This window comes from Symphalangus syndactylus, chromosome 21 (assembly GCF_028878055.3).
Source record: "Symphalangus syndactylus isolate Jambi chromosome 21, NHGRI_mSymSyn1-v2.1_pri, whole genome shotgun sequence".
Taxonomy (NCBI): Eukaryota; Metazoa; Chordata; class Mammalia; order Primates; family Hylobatidae; genus Symphalangus; species Symphalangus syndactylus.
The window spans coordinates 44,762,972-44,779,601 of NC_072443.2; the positions used below are offsets into that span (position 1 = coordinate 44,762,972).

Consider the following 16,630-nt stretch of genomic DNA (forward strand, 5'->3'; position numbering starts at 1 on the left):
ACTCCAGGCGTCCAAATTCGCACGCTTGCAGGCATTCTATTGATTCACACTTGAGTTCTTCAACAGGTAGCGCCAATTACATCCCCCAGAGCACGACCCCCAGCATACTGGCCAATACCGCTGTCAATCAAATACCTCACCTACCTCTCTAAATTCTCCCCTCCCACTGTCATTGGCTTTACCTTCGGCCTATCCACAGATTTCTTCCGCCCTGGAGACCACGGAACTTACCCTATCGAATCTAGGATTGGCGCCGAAGCTACTCCCGCCCTTTGTCGTCCCCGGGCACTCCGCCCCCTTCACCTCTCAGCTTTGCCGGGGAGGAAGCAGGGCGGGGCAAGCTAGGGGGCCGGCCCGGGGGCGGGGCCTGCCTCCCACGGCGGGAGGGCGGAGCCTGCGCTGGAGCCTGACTGCTCGGTTGGGACCTCGCAGAGCGCCAGGAGCCGCGACCAGAGGGACCAGAGAAGCGGCCGGAGCCCGGGCCGGACCCACGCCTGCGAGCCCGCCTCCCTCGGCCCCCTCAGCTTCCCGGGCTGGCAGGCGGCGAGTGGCGTCTGAGGAAGGTGCCTAAGTCCTGGGTCAGATAGTCATCCCTCTGGGACGCCGCCGCCGCCGCTGCCGCCGTCCAGCTGTGGCTCCCTCGCACCTGTGTGTGTCTGTGTGAGTGTGTTTGTGTGTTTGAGAGAGAGAGACAGAGAGACAGCGAGCGCACCAGCGCGCGAATGCCCCTGTGAGGGTGTTTGTGTGTGTTCTGGCTGGGCGCGCGAATGCCTCGGTGTGAGGTGTTTGTGTGTTCGCGCGCCCGCGGGCGAGAGCCCCGAGCCTCAGCGCTCGGTCTGGGCGAGGGACACCGGGAGCGGCGGCTCTGCGCGCCCAGCAGGCTGAGGCGGGACTCGGGCCGCAGCCGTCGCCGCCACCGCTTCACGTCCCCCGAGAGCGGCCGCCGTGCAGCGAGGAGAGCGGACGGCGGGCGGGCGAACAGGCGGGAGAAGGCGGCGGCGGCTGCGGCTGCGGGCAGAGGTGGAGGGAGGGGAGCAGGAGATGGGGAGAGGGGGGAAAGAGGACGCGGGGAGGGAGATGAGGGGGAGGTGAGGGGGAGGCGGAGGAACAAGTGGAAGCAGACGGTGGGACAAGTGGAAGCAGACGGTGTCGCCGTTCTCCTCCTCCTCCCTCCGACAGCTGTTGCTGTGGGTCACTCGCAGATGTTTTGGGGTCCGGGCTGCTGGGGGATGGGGACTAGAAAAAGTACCCCCCTCCCGCCGCCTTTCATAGTGACAAAAAAGGAAGCGTTGAAGCTGATGGGGGAAGAGCCCGGAAGGTGGTGGCAGAATAAATACCGGCTCCCCCAACATCGTTTTTCTGAGAATAAAATATTCTGAGCTGAACGTTTCGAAGAAGGAAAGTCCGTCCTTAAGAGAGAGACGGAGTCTTGGTCTGTTGAACTCTGGTTTGATTGTATAATAATGATGATATAATGCTAATGACGATGATGACACTGCCTTTTATTTTTACCCCAGTGCTGATAAAGCGTAGTTACAGCTGGGGATACAGTCCTTGAAAATCTGATGTATGAGGAGGGAATACTGTTGCCTTTAGAGTTGTGTTATATTTGTCTTTTTTAAAAGGATATGTTTTTTAGAATTAAAATTTGGCAAAACGAAGCCTGACTCTTTTTTTCCAGTCGGTTATAACCAATGCTTATAAAATGGGGACTGACTTGACTAATAAAAAGAGAAAGGCTTTTACCAAGGTCTAATTGCATGTGTTAAGTCACCCCTTTCCCTTTTGTTCCTTTGAATTTCTCAACAGTGTTTAAAATGAAGAAGTTTAATTTCCGAAAAGTTTTGGATGGCTTAACTGCCTCCTCCCCTGGCAGTGGTAGCAGCAGTGGCAGTAACAGTGGTGGTGGGGCTGGAAGTGGTTCCGTACATCCAGCGGGGACTGCAGGGGTTCTCCGAGAGGAAATTCAGGAAACTTTGACTTCGGAGTATTTCCAGATTTGCAAGGTAAGTTTTGAATTGGCTTAAAGCCTATTATTTCTTTATTATACTGTTGTGAGGAAACAAGGGGGAAAACACACACTAGGAACAGGAAACTGTTGAGGTGTCAGCATCAGGATCTGCTGCAGAAAGCTCTGTGGGTAGATCAGTTTGACTTAATAGATATTTTAGGCGTCAACTTAAAAAGCAATGATAGTTTAAGGGGGAAATGAGCACACACAAAAAGTAGAATTTGCAAGATAATGTTAAGATCCAATAGTGGACAAAATTTTTAATATTTGTGTATTAACTGAAGAAGCAAATAGTCGTTTGGTTTTTTGTGTTATCAGAGAAAATAATTGTTATTTCACTGTTCAGTATGAAATGAATAAAGCTACTAGCATGTTGCTAGGATTAAGTAGATAATAGGAAAATATGTCCACTTTTAAGGGGGCCAATGACATTGCTTTAAAATTCCGAATAAAAACACCTCCACATTCTTAAACTCTTCATAAATACACAAACAGACAAATGCACAGGCTTATAAGAACTTGTTGTAGTTGTAGGAACTCAAAAATAGCTGGTGTTCTGGTTTAGTGAGAAAACATTTTATGTAATTTTACTTTGATATTGAACTTCTAATGAATATGCAAAAGAAAGAGTTTCTGATAGGTAGAGAAGATGAGACTTTATAAAACAAGCATTAGGTTAATGCATAGAAATATTGTTATTGCTATATTTGTTATATTTTATGACATAAAGTGAATTATAATTTTTTGCCCCTTTTTTGAGTTGTCTTAGAATGTGCCTATTATATGCAACAAAAGCTACTAAGTTATTTATGTCATATAAATGAATATAGTTTTGTAAATGTGTTTGGCTACATAAGAAGAAATAGCAAAATTGCAAAATTACTGAAATTAACAATTTTTTTAAAATACTTTCACAAAAGAAAAGTTTTTTGAAATTATTAAAATTATTTTTGTAGTAAACAAGTGATATATGTATAATGAGATATATTTCAATCACTGCCTCAGCCTATATTCCTAGCAGGGTCATTATAAAAACATTAAATGTATAGTTATTAGTTTACATAAAAGCAAGTTTATTTAGAGTTAAGTTAGATAAACAGATTTAATTCTAAGCTACTTTGTGAAATTTTTGTACAGTAATAATTTTTTTCCTCGATAGGAAATAACAGATATTCTGTTAGATGAGGGAATGTCTTAATAGTGGTTATGAGACAAATGTAAAAGAGTCCTGGAGTTCAAATTTGAACTGCTAGGAAGATGAATTATGCCCTGATTCTCTAATCTTGGATGTGTTTGCAGTTTTCACGATCAGATTCTGAAAATTTTTTCCCAATTCTCTCAATTCATGTATATGACAGTGATATAGGAGAATTTTACCAGAGGTAAAATTGGTATAGGAAAGATAGACTTCTGAAACAGAATGGCATTGAGCTGTTGAGGTTATAAAGCTTGTAGAGAAGGTTTTAAATAAAAAACTTCAGGGAAATGGGTGAATGCAAGAGATAATGGAATACATAGTTATCTTCCCATTTATTCAGGCAAGAGATAGGAAGTGGCAGAAGTTAAATACATACTACTTTAAAAACATATGGCATGGTAGGAAGAGCATTGGCCTAGGAATCAGAAAATTTGTGTTTTATTTAAAGTTCTGCTAGTTGACAGCCATATAATCTGGGGTAAGCCATTTATCTCCCTTGAGCCTTGATTTCTGCATCTGCAGTGTGGGAATAAGTGTATCTGCTCTCCTTAACTAACAGACGGTTATTGGGAGGATCAGACAGAACAAGGTGAAGGTAATGCATAAATGGAAAGGATGATAAAATATATATTAATATTATTGTTAAAGTTTCTAAAATCACGTGTTCACAGTAGAATGAATATAACTAGTGGGTTATAATAACATTAGCTTATGATTTTCAAATAAATTATAAGATAGATAGCTATATAAGTTGTCCACTAACAGTATTGAAGTCTTACTAAAAGTCTTACTAAATACTGTAGCATCTTTGGATAGGAATATAGTTAATTTTAAAAAGTAGTCATATGGATGTATTATAGTTACCTGGTCTATAACAAAATATATAAAAATGGACTAAGAAAATCCCAAAATTAGAACCGTTACTGAAATGGGGACTTTATTTAGATTCATAGGCTCACTGATTAAATGTGCAAAAAACATTCTGTTCTGAGTTCTAAGGAGTTGTCATATTCTGGGTGCTTCTACCTTTTCAACATAGGCAAAACTAAAGTATAAATCTAGACTTGGCTGTTTGAAAGCCTCCTCTCTACTATCTAGTTAATCATCACATCCCATCTATTCTATTTCCTTAGCATTTCTGAAATTTATAACCTTTTCTACATCCCCAGTACTTGTTCATTCCATCATATTTTCTTGCTTGGTCTTTTGAAATCACTTCCTAACTCATCTCTTTACTTCTAGTTTTACTGTATTACACTTCATTTTGTTACAATAATGGCTGTTTCTGAAATACGATGTTAATTATGTCATTTTCTTGCTAAAAATTCTATATTGGTTTCTTACTGCAATGATGCTCTTAAAATGAAAGTCTTATTTGAAACCACAGTAAATAACATCTATTCAAACAAATAAATGTGGCACCTCATGGGCACACATTTGTTTTAGAAATTATAAGAATAAATTATACAGCCAATTGATAAAAAATTGTTTTTTATATTTGTTTTTTTGTTGTGTAATATCACCCATAGGAAGGTAGTCGGATGCTCACTAGCCTTAAAAAAGTGAAAGTATAAAGCTGTACCCTTCATAATAAACAAAATATCTATAAGAAGTTCAAAGCCATAGAAATGGCAGAAGAAACTTCGGTTTAAGGTCAGCCAAAAAAAAAAAAAAAAAAGTTAATGCATTGGGTTACTGCAATCTAAGTTCAGAATGTGTATACATTTGAATGCCTGCATTGTTCAGGTATTTGTGAGATACATGAACTGCCTTTCCTGAACTTGAATTCTGTAAAATATAATTTGAAACTATTGCTCTATAAAATAAATTTCAAATTGCTTACCTTGATGGGTATAGAGTTTCCTTCAGAAGGGATTCCTGTTCACCTTTCCATTTTTATTTGCTTGATTCCCTAAGTATACTGCATTCCCTAAAAGACACCATGTTTTCTCATATCTCAATGCCTTCTCTCATTCTCTCGTTTCTGGCTAGAATACCTTTTCTACTTTCATATGATTAGATAATTCCCAGCCATCTTTTACCTCATAATTCAAACATCACCTCTATGAGACTAGTTCTGACCACTGCCACCTCAACTACCTACCAGGTTCTTTTTCTTTTTAAAAAACCTCTTCTATGTTTTTCTGTAGCATCAGGCATATACCTGTAGTGTGAATTTAGCATCTTCTTGTGATTAAAAAAGTTTCTTAAATATCTATCACTGCCATTATACTATGAACTCTTTGAGAAGCAAATAAATGTTTTTTTTCTTGTTTCCTTCTTATTGCTAGGGTATACACTATCTAGCTGGCCAGTAATTTTCAACTCTGGTGTCTAAAATAGAGATTTCCAGCACCTCCCCATTCTTAGAGAATCAAAATCTCTAGGGATGAGTCCTAAGCACTTGCATTTTTTTGAATGGCCCCACAGGAGATTTCTATGCACAGCCATTAGTGAGAACCATTATAGTGGGCACTTGATACACTTTTTAAATGAGTAAAGATGCATATATATGATTGGTCGGTTAATTGAAAAAGATATTAAAGCAGAGAGCAATTACTACTTATATATGCCTTAAATGTTTTATTTTAATTGAAAACATTTAAATATACAATTTACAAATCATTTGATAAATGACTATGTCTTTCTGTTGAATATTGGTTCTGTGATTGGAGTTCTGTGTGGACTTCTCTTCCATAAACCTTTCCAAATTCATATCTACAACTTTCAGTTTTGGTTTATTTAAAGCAGAGTAAGAACTTACATGCTTTTGAAGCAAACCAAGTGTCAAGGACTTCTAGATTATATATACAGTGATATGTATAAAACAAGGCTTTATTTTGTTCACATCTGCATCATCTATGTATAGAATGGTGCCTGGCCCACTGAAGGCAGTCAAATATTTGTTGAGCAAATAAATGAATAAATTAAAGAAGGGAAGCTATACAGAGTGGTGTGTTAAAAGCAAACTAGATATTATTTTGAACAGCTTCTTGGGGTTGCTTTTATGAAATAACGTTTATATAAAGAGGTGGAGAGCATCTAGTGAAAGAGTTGATACCACTTTAGGAACATGGTATATGCTTTTCAAACAGATGTAGAAAAGAATATTGTAGGAGGATTCAATTAAATTTATTTCAGTTTGTATTGAAGAAGATATTAGGAACATTCTTATTTTTAAATGATCTTTTTGGGGCAACAACTCAGAAATTCTAGATTGACAGTGACAAACACATGGGGTGTTCTAGACCTAATTAACAAAAGATAAAAATAAGTATATTACCAAAAAAAGAGTAAAATAAGTATATTACCAGAACCAGATGACATAATCCCTAAATTTCTGAATAAACTCTTAAATTAGCCAACTCACTATTCATAATCATTTATAAACTGTTTTTATGAATGGTCACAATGTCAGAAACAACATGTAGTTAACTAGTATAACTTCTGCAGGGAAATGGATTTATAATAATGATCCTCATATCTGACATAATATCAGATCATACCAGGTAAATAGGTATAGATCAGAAATACAGGCATGAACTGTAGAGAGTTGGGCTTTCCAGGACCCTAGCAAGATGAAAGGAGATTAACTGCTCAGATATCCTTGAATACTATCTCTTCCTCAAGATTTTCATTGTCTCCACATTCTCCTAATTTCACTCCATTTTACTTAAGCAGTTTTGCAACTGAGATTGGGACAAGATCATGATCACAGTTCCACAGTTATACAGTTTTCATCCATAAAAAGAATAACAGAAGATTCCCTGAGATGTGTGGATTTGTTACATTCTCCTGTCACCAAAAAGTACAGTAGAGGCATCTTTAAGAATGGTAATGGAGGCAAGGAAGAATTAATCTACCATTAAGACTGAGATGCTAACAAGCGTAATAACCAGAAAGAATTAAAGATTTTTTTTTCTTTTAAGAACCAGAAACCAAAACCAGATGATTCAGTACTCCAGGCTGTCTGCTTTGCTTATCCTGAGAGCATAAGAGTGTAGGGGCAGGCTTGAGCAAAGGATTATAGATGTGTAGAAAGTACGTTTGTAAAATTTTAAAGTTACCTAGAGGGCAATCACGTTTTCTCACAAAAAGTCCTTTGGTGCTAGTATTTGTCAGCAAATTGGGTTGTTGGTCTTGTATAATATGGTGGTTCTTAAATGTTCTTAAAAACAAATAGTGCTGTCATACTTTATGTATTTCTCATACAGAGCTAATTTAAAATCTTAACATAATTTCCAAGTATGTTTATCTGTAGGATTATTATCAGTGAGTAAACCAAATTTGTATTTGTTAAAATTTAGTGCATTTCTGTAGATATTTCTCTGCCTTCACTTGACGATGTGCCTGTGAAAAATCTTAGGATTAAGTTTTATATTTACTTTTAATAATAGGATGATTGTACTGATTTCCTGTATTATAGTTCTGTAAAGCCATTTACATATTGGTTTAATAGCAACGACTTTGACTATATCCATTAAAGGTCTCAAGTAGAAGCCCTGCTTTAAACTTTCAAATTGAGTTTGTTTTTCTCATAAGAGAAAAATGGAACTTTTCGTTCCTACTTAAGTATCAAAATGATGATCTTTATAAAAATGCTTCTGTTTATAGTGACAGTTATTTTCTTTTTTAGTCTTAAAAGGAGGATAACTTTTCTTAATTTCTTTTTAGTATTGAAAGGCTAATCTTTTAATGTGCACAATATACTAGCATTTTTATTTAAAAATATAGATTAAGTATTCTGAATAATTGTTCCTAATTTCCTAGGTAATACTAAAATGTCTTTATAAGGACTAGTAAAAAATCATTGATTAAGTTTTATACAGCCAAAAATAGAAATAACATTTAAAGGATTTAGAGAAGGTAGTTATAAAGAATAGAATATAAGCCCTCCAAAAAGTATATAGTAGGTTCACCATGATACCTAGGGAGAGGCTTGATTAAATGAAGCATTCATAGTCGCTGAAGGAACACAGCAAGAAGGTATTTTGACATGTTTATTGTCGAAAATTTATTTATTATACACCTTTAAAAATAATTAAGATATAAACTGTTCTCAGCCAACTGACTACAATAAGAATGAAATCATGCTTTCTGGGATTGATTTATCAGCAAAATCACCTATGATATATTCTGGACTTATCTAACCTATTAGAAAGAAGAATATGATTTGAGTTTTATTGGAAGTCCAAAATTACCAGTTAATATTGATGGTGTATAAAATTATTTTGAATATAATGGTATGTAATGATGCTATATAATCAATATAATTAATTTGAAATTGAAAATACAGTATTTGTTTTAGTTTCAGTTAAGTGTTTTATATTTATTTTTATCTTATTTTATTTTTAGATGGAGTTTCGCTCTTGTTGCCCAAGCTGGAGTGCAATGGTGCAGTCTTGGCTCACTGCAACCTCCATCTCCTGGGTTCAAGTGAGTCTCCTGCCTCAGCCTCCCAGGTAGCTGGGATTACAGGTGCCCACCACCATGCCTGGCTAATTTTTGTATTTTTAGTAGAAATGGGGTTTCACCATGTTGGCCAGGCTGGTCTCAAACTCCTGACCTCAGGTGATCCACCCACCCCAGCCTCCCAAAGTGCTGGGAGTACAGGCGTGAGCCACCACGCCTGGCAAGTGTTTTATAATTCAATAAATGTCCTTTGAATTGACAATAGCATAAAATCAACATCTTATTTGGACATGTAAATTTTATTACAAATAAAACTGATCATTTTGGTGGTTTTAGATGCAGACTTAATACCTGGATTTAGAAAGTAATGATTGGAATTGAGAGAAAATTATTATACTTCTTTTATCTTTCTTTTATTTTTACTTTACCAAAATGAACACAATAAAATTAGTTACACTCTGAAGAAAACTAGTTGGATTGGTTAATGTTCAGTTTAATTTGTTCCTATAAATTGACTAAAAACCTGTCTATAAATCTGTAAACTGTAAAAGTTTGAAAATTAGCAGTAGTATAATAAATTTTGAAGTTAGATTGAGTCTGGGGGAAATGCTTATAGTTGGTAAACATCTATGTAGATGGAAAATGTGAAACTAGCAAAGGGGACAGAGAAGAACCGAACAGAGTAATATGAGGAAAATTCAAGAGTAGAGGCAGGTAATCTGAAGCACTCCTTAGAAAGAATAGTAAGAGAGAAACTCAGGCATGTCCCAGCTTTGTGGAGTGGTCAAAGATAGTAAAAACAAAACAAACTTCAAAACAACAAACAAATAACACAGAATTGTCAGAGACAAGTGAATTAGGCCAAGAGGAAATTGATTAGGGTAAACATATTTTCAGTAAGGTGATGGGTAGAATTAAGGTCAACAGTATAATAGAGAATATAATTAGTAGCATCAGTACCAAGAGTAGAAGTAGAGGAGATGTGTGAGGAGTTGACTTTATAGAAAAGAAAAGTGGTGAAAAAATAGCAGAGACAGTAGGTTTTAATATCATTTTGCTACACTGTAGGGGTGGTGATGCAATTAATCCACAGAAAAGCAACTGAGGCTACCAGAAAGGGAATGGTAGGGTGGGGAATGGAGGTAAGATTTGCCTTTTAAAATAGCAAGGGGTGGCCATGGTAGCACATGCCTGTAGTCCTGGTTACTGAGGAGGATGAGGGGGAGGAACCCTTCAGGATAGGAGTTCGAGGCTCTAATGCACTGTGATCATGAATAGCCACTAATAGTACTCCAGCCTGGGCAACATAGAAAGACCCCCATCTCTAAAATAAATAAGTAAAATAAAACAGTAGGTATCTAATTTGGAATTTTTCTCCTTACCTGATAAGAATACATATTTCGTTTGAATTCTCAGTGAAATCTGTGCTTTATGTCCTTTCAGGTAAATAAAAGCATGTGATTCTACTAGAAGATCATATGACTTTTGTATTGCTGCTTCAATTACCAAAAACTTACTGGCTTAAAACAACACAAATTTATCATCTTATTGTTCTGGAGGTCAGAAGTATGAAATGGATGTCACTGGGCTAAAATTAATGTGTTTACAGAACTGCATTCCTTTCTGGAGGCTGTAGAGGAGATTTTGTTTTCTTGACTGTTGCAGCTTTTAGAGGCTGATTACAATTCCATGGCTGATGGCCCCCTCCCATTTTCAAAACCAGCCCCCTTCCATTTTCAAAGCCAGTTGATCTTTCCAACATGTCACCACCCTGACTTTCCTGCCTCCCCTTTTTTTTTATATTTAAGGATGCCTATGATGACATTGGGCCCACCAGGATAATCCAGGTTAATCTCCCCATTACAAGGTTAGTTGATTAGCAATCTTCATTCCATCTGCAACCTTAATTCCTCCCTACCATATAACCTAACATATTCACAGGTTCTTTGGGGGCTGTTATTCTCTGTACCTAGATGTTCATCACCTCACCTGTTTTTGTTTTTTGAGTTATTTTATGGAAAATTTTAAACACACAAGAACAGAGAGAATAGTATTGAACCCCCAGCTTCAACAATGATCATCCTTGGCAAATCTTGCTTATTTATATTATCTTATTTGCTACTCTTACATTTCATTATTTTAATGCAAATCTCAGACATTGTACCCTTCCATCTGTAAAACCCTTACAGAGCAGATAAGCACTTCCCCTCACCCTGTGCTTACACTATAATCCTAAAGACCATTATCATAGTGAAAAAAATTAACATTTCTTTATATAATCTAACATGTAGTTAATGTTTAAATTCCCTTAGTTGTCCCATATTGTCTTTTTGTAGTTGATTTGTTTAGATTGGGATCCAAGCAAGGTCCATGTTGCATTTTTCACTTGGCTTGAAGTTGTCTTAATTCAATTTGTGTAAAGTCACAGGTTTTTTGATAAGATCAGCTATCTAGTGCTTTTGTGTATATTAATGAAAAAAAAACTCTTTGTCCTGATTTCTTTATGAACTAGAAAGCTATATGTGAGGAAGTGGGTGGGTTGTTCAGTGTACCACAAGATGCCAAATAGAGAACTTCTAAATGTTTTCTAGACATGGTAACATTCTTTAAGGAATGGGAAAAAGGATATTTTTAGGTCATCTTGAGAGCTGTTGTACTATTTTGTGATGCTACTATAGGATAGGCTTTGCTGAGAATGTTAGAAAAGAAAAAAGTGTCATAAAAGACATAGTATGTGTCAAAGTGAATAAAAGTGGGGTGGATTCTTTAAGTTGCACTCAACGTTACTGATTTTTACCCATGAAATAAATTATTTGAGGGATAGGATGAGATTCAGTTTTGTATAGCTCTTCTTTTAAGTGAAAGAATAGAACATTTGATAAGGATTCACTCTACAGTTACTTAGAATAGAATTATATAGCAAAAAGCTGAAATTGAATTGGACAAAATCTGTTTTAATAGTAACTTAGATTTCTTCACTTGGGTTAATAGGCTAAATATACTTGAAGAACTGAGTTGGAAAGTGGTAGGAAGAGGATTAAAATACTGATGAGGAACACATTTTGATTTATTGAGTTCCATTTATAAATAATCTGTACATTACATTTATTGAATACTTACATAATTCAAAAGGTACCTTATTCTGATTCTCTGCCATGCTATGGTAGTTTATTGTTGGATCTTTCTTTGTTTTTTCCGGTTTCATCTTAACCAAAACTCCTTTGCTGTTTGAGGTAATATTCAGTATTCTTGTGCTCTGCCATAGCTCCCCACTAGCTATTTGGTGAATTCAGTTACTTATTATTTAAACATTTATTGAAAACTAGACTTTTTAATTGGGCAACCTTTTTTTAGGAATGACTTTGCAAGGCAAGCACACACTCTGTGAACCATTTATATTTTTATGTGATTAACAATAATTTGCATCATGTGAACTTTAATTCATGCTTTATAACTTTTATGAAACTCCCTCTTATTGTTTTTTCAGTGGCTCAGGTTTTTTGCTCTCTGTCCCTTTCTTTCTTTTTTCCTTGTATTCTACTATTTTTGAATTATTTTATAATGTATTTGATATCTTTCTCTTTGTCCTTAGCTTATGTTAATTTCCATTTATATCTTCTTGGCTAAAAGCTGCTTTATTCTAAAATAAAAGAACCTGGAAAATGTCTGAAATATATTTCTTTTGGTACAATTTCATTTCCCTAACAAGTCTAATAGTTATTGAGAGTATTAACATACAAAATAACTCTTTAAGTCACAGTTTCTCTTTTATTCACCAATTTCTTCTTGAAAGGATTGAAAAGTGTTTAATCTGGGTCAGCTCAGTATAATTATCAAATAATTATCTTTAAATCATGCTTCTTTGTTCTCTGCTAACAGACTCAAATTTCTTACAATTTTTTTTTTGAAAAATGATTTGGGGTACTTTTTTGCTTCTTAATTTAATACTTTTAAATTGATGCATAATAGATGCACATATTTTTTGGGGTACATATGGTAATTTAAAACATTTATATAGTTTGTAAAATCAAATCAGTGTAATTGGGATATATATCACCTTAAATATTTGTCTTTGCTTTATGCTAAAAACATTAGAATTATTCTCTTCTAGCTATTTTGAAATGTACAATAGATCATTGTAAACTATAGTCACTCTACTGCTCTTTTAAATACTAGATATTATTTCTTGATTCAAAATATATATTTGTACCCATTAATCAACTTCTCTTCATTTTCCCACCCTCCTTCCAGGCCTCTGGTAAACAATATATTCTCTGTCTTCATGAGATGTACTTTTTAGCTCCTACATGAGTGAGAACCTGTTATATTTGTTTTTCTGTGCTTGGTATATTTCATTTAACATGACTTCTCATTACATTCATGTTACTGCAAGTGACAAGATTTCATTCTTTTTTATGACTGAATAATATTCCCTTGTGTATATATACCATATTTTCTTTATCCATTCATTCATTGATGGGCACTTGGGTTGATTTTATATTTTGGCTATTATGAGTAGTGCTACAATAAACATAACAGTGCCAATATCCCTTTGATATATTGATTTCCTTTCTTTTGAACATATACCCAGTAGTGGAATTGCTGGTTGTTCTATTTTTAATTTTGAGGAACCTCCATACAGTTTTCCTTAGTGGCTATACTAATTTACATTCCCACGAACAATGTGTGAGTTCCCCCCTCTCCACATCGTTGCCAGCATTCATTATTCCCTGTGTTTTTATAAAAGCCATTTGAACTGGAGTGAGATGATATCTCATTGTAGTTTTGATTTGCATTTCTCTGATGATTAGTGATGTTGAGCATTTTTTCATATACCTGTTGGCCATTTGTATGTCTTCTTTGAGAAATGTCTACTCAGATCTTTTCCCATTTAAAACTCAGATTATTTATTTATTTTTGCTATTGAGTTGTTTGAGCTCATCATATATTCTGGTTCTTCATCCCTTGTCAGATGAATAGTTTGCAAATATTTTCTCCCATTCTGTGGGTTGTCTCTTTACCTTGTTGATGGTTTTCTTTGCTATACAGAAGATTTTTAGCTTGATGCAATTCCATTTTCTATTTTTGCTTTCGTTGTGTGTACTTTTGAGGTCTTACAAAAAAATAATTGCCCAGACTGATGTCTTGGAACATTTCTCCAGCATTTTCTTCTAGTAGATTCATGATTTTAGTTCTTAGATTTAAGTTTTTAATCAATTTTGATTTGGTTTTTGTATATAGTGAGAGAAAGGGCCTAGTTTCATTATTTTGCATATAGATACCCAGTTTTCCCAGCATGATTTGTTGAAGAAACTCTCCCCACTGAATGTTCTTGGTAACTTTTTCAAAAATTAGTTGGCTGTAAATGTGTGGATTTGTATCTGGGTTTTCTGTTCTCTTCCATTGGTTTGTGTATCTTTGTTTATGTCAGTATCATGCTGATTTGTTTACTTTAGGTCTGTAGTACATTTTGAAGTCATGTAGTGTGATGCCTCTACCTTTGTTCTTTTGCTCAGGGTTTCTTTGGCTATTCAGGATCTTTTGTGGTTTCATATAAATTTTAGGATTTTTTTGTGTTTCTGTGAAGAATGTCATTGGTATTTTGATAGAGATTGCATTGAATCTGTAAATTGCTTTGGGTAGAATTGTCATTTTAACAATATTAATTTTTCCAGTTCATGAGTGTGAAATTCTTTCCACTTGTTTGTGTCCTTGTCAATTCCTTTGTCAGTGTTTTACCTTGTAGAGATCTTTCGCTTCTTTAATTAAATTTATTCATAGGTATTCATAGGTATTTTATATTCTTTGTAGCTATTCTAAATGAGATTGCTTTTTGATTTCTTTGTTCAGATTGTTCACTGTTGGTGCATATAAATGCTCCTGATTTTTTTGCATGTTGATTTTGTATCCTGCGACTTTACTGAATTTGCTTATCAGTTATAACAGTTTTTTGGTGGAGTTTTTAGGTTTTTGTAAGTGTAAGATCATGTCACCTGTGAACAAGGCTAATTTGACTCCCTTCTTCCAATTTGGATACCCCTTTATTTTTTTCTCTTGCCTAATTGCTATAGTCAGGACTTTCTGTATTAGGTTGACTAAAAGTGGTGAAAGTGGGCATCCTTGTCTTGCTCCAGACTTTAAAGGAGAGGCTTTCAAATTTTCCCTGTTCAGTATGATGTTACCTGTGGGTTTGTCATTTATAGCCTTTATTATTTTGAGGTATTTTTTTTCTATCCAGTTTGCTGAGGGTTTTTCTCATAAAGGGATATTGAATTTTATCAAATGCTTTTTCTGCATCTATTAAAATGATTGTTTGGTTTTTGTTCTTGGTTGTGTTAGTTTGATGTATCATGTTTATTGTTTTGCATTTGTTGAGGATTGTCACATCTGTGTTAATCAGGGATACTGGCCTGTAGTTTTCTTTTTTTATTGTGTCTTTGTCTGGTTTTGATAATGCTGGCCTCATAGGATAAGTTTGGAAGTATTCCCTCTTCAATTTTTTTGAAGAGTTTGAGTAGAATTGCTGTTTGTTCTTCTTTAAAATGTTAGGTAGAATTCATCAATGAAACCATCAGACTTTTCTTTGATGGGAGAATTTTTATTACTGCTTCAATCTTATTCCTCATTATTGGTTTGTTGAGGTTTTCTATCTCTTCTTGGTTTAATCTTGGTAGGTTGTATGTGTCCAGGAATTTATTCCTTTCTTCTAAATTTTCTAATTTTGCATACAGTTGTTCATAATAGTGTCTAAAAATTCCTTGCATTTCCGTGGTCTCAGTTATTATGTCTCTAATTTTTTTTGTTTCTGATGGTATTTATTTGGATATTCTTTTTTTCTTAGTCTAGCTAAGGGTTTGTCTATTTACATTTTCAAAAGCAAGCTTTTCATTTTGTTGATCTGTAGGGTTTTTTTAAATTCTCAACTTTATTTCTTCTCTGCTCTTTATTATTTCTTTTTCTATGAATTTTGGGTTGGATTGTTCTTGCTCTTCTAGTTCCTTGAGGTGTATCTTAGGTTGTTTATTTGAAGTCTTTCTGCTTTTTTGATCTAGGTGTTTAATGCTATAAACTTCTCTCCTAGTACTGCTTTTGCTGTATCTCATAGATTTCAGTATATTTCCATTTTCATTTGTTTCAAGAAAATTTTAAATTTCCTTTTTAATTTTTTTCATTGACCCATTGGTCATTCAAGAGCATGTTGTTTAATTTTCTTGTGTTTGTGTAGTTTCTGAGGATCCCCTTGTTACTGATTTTTAGTTTTATTCCATTGTGGTCAGAAAAGATATGTCATATGATTTTTACTTTCTTGAATTTGTTCTAAGTTGTTTTATGGCCTAATATATGGTCTATTTTGGAGAATGTTCCATGTGCTGATGAAAAAATGTGTATTCTGCAGCAGTTGGGTGAAATATTTTGTAAATGCCAATTAGGCCTATTTGGTCTAGTGTGTAGTTTACAGTGATGTTTGTTGACTTTCTGGCTGGATGATCTGTCCGTTACTGAGAAAGATTTTTTTTTGTTAACTGAATGTTTAACACATTTGCAGAAATAGAAGGAATGCAACAAGGATTAGAATTTTATAATTACATTAGACATTTATGTAAAAGATGTTTCATTTTTCAAAGACGTTTCTCCTATGTCCCTATCTTTTCTATCTTTCTCAAATCAGTAGTTATTACTATTCTCATGGACAAGCTTATTTCATTGTGTTAGACAGTAATTATACCAGTACGTTTCACATCATCATCTTCAAAAACTCTACCCTTCATTTCACCACACAGTCCCACTGCATTGTTTCACAATACGATTGTATTCCACTTAAATTAGAAAAGCCCAAAGAAATGAGAGAAAAAACAGTCAAATTCATGTGAATTAATGCTAGAGGACCAAAGTTTTAAAGTATTGATTTAGTAACAGTTACTAAATCTACAGGCATAAGACTTCTATTTATTCATATTATTAAAACTACAATAATAGAAATGAAAGCTACATTAATGAAAAACAATCTA

At 35.2% G+C, this 16,630-nt stretch overlaps 1 protein-coding gene across 8 annotated transcripts in view; it reads left to right on the forward strand.

The window, feature by feature from the left end:
- The first annotated feature begins 355 nt into the window (after positions 1 to 355).
- Positions 356 to 16,630, forward strand: part of STXBP5L (syntaxin binding protein 5L) — a 493,876-nt gene continuing 477,601 nt past the window's right edge. For 4 of the 8 annotated variants that reach the window (XM_055260425.2, XM_055260427.2, XM_063630147.1 and 1 more), the window contains exons 1-2: positions 356 to 563; positions 1,810 to 2,006. In XM_055260425.2, the coding sequence (XP_055116400.2) occupies positions 1,818 to 2,006 (189 nt within the window). In that variant the 5' untranslated portion in view covers positions 356 to 563; positions 1,810 to 1,817. Of the gene's footprint in view, positions 661 to 889; positions 1,433 to 1,809; positions 2,007 to 16,630 lie in introns of those variants that run through there. The other 4 variants (XM_063630146.1, XM_063630145.1, XM_063630148.1 and 1 more) reach the window with 4 other exon arrangements.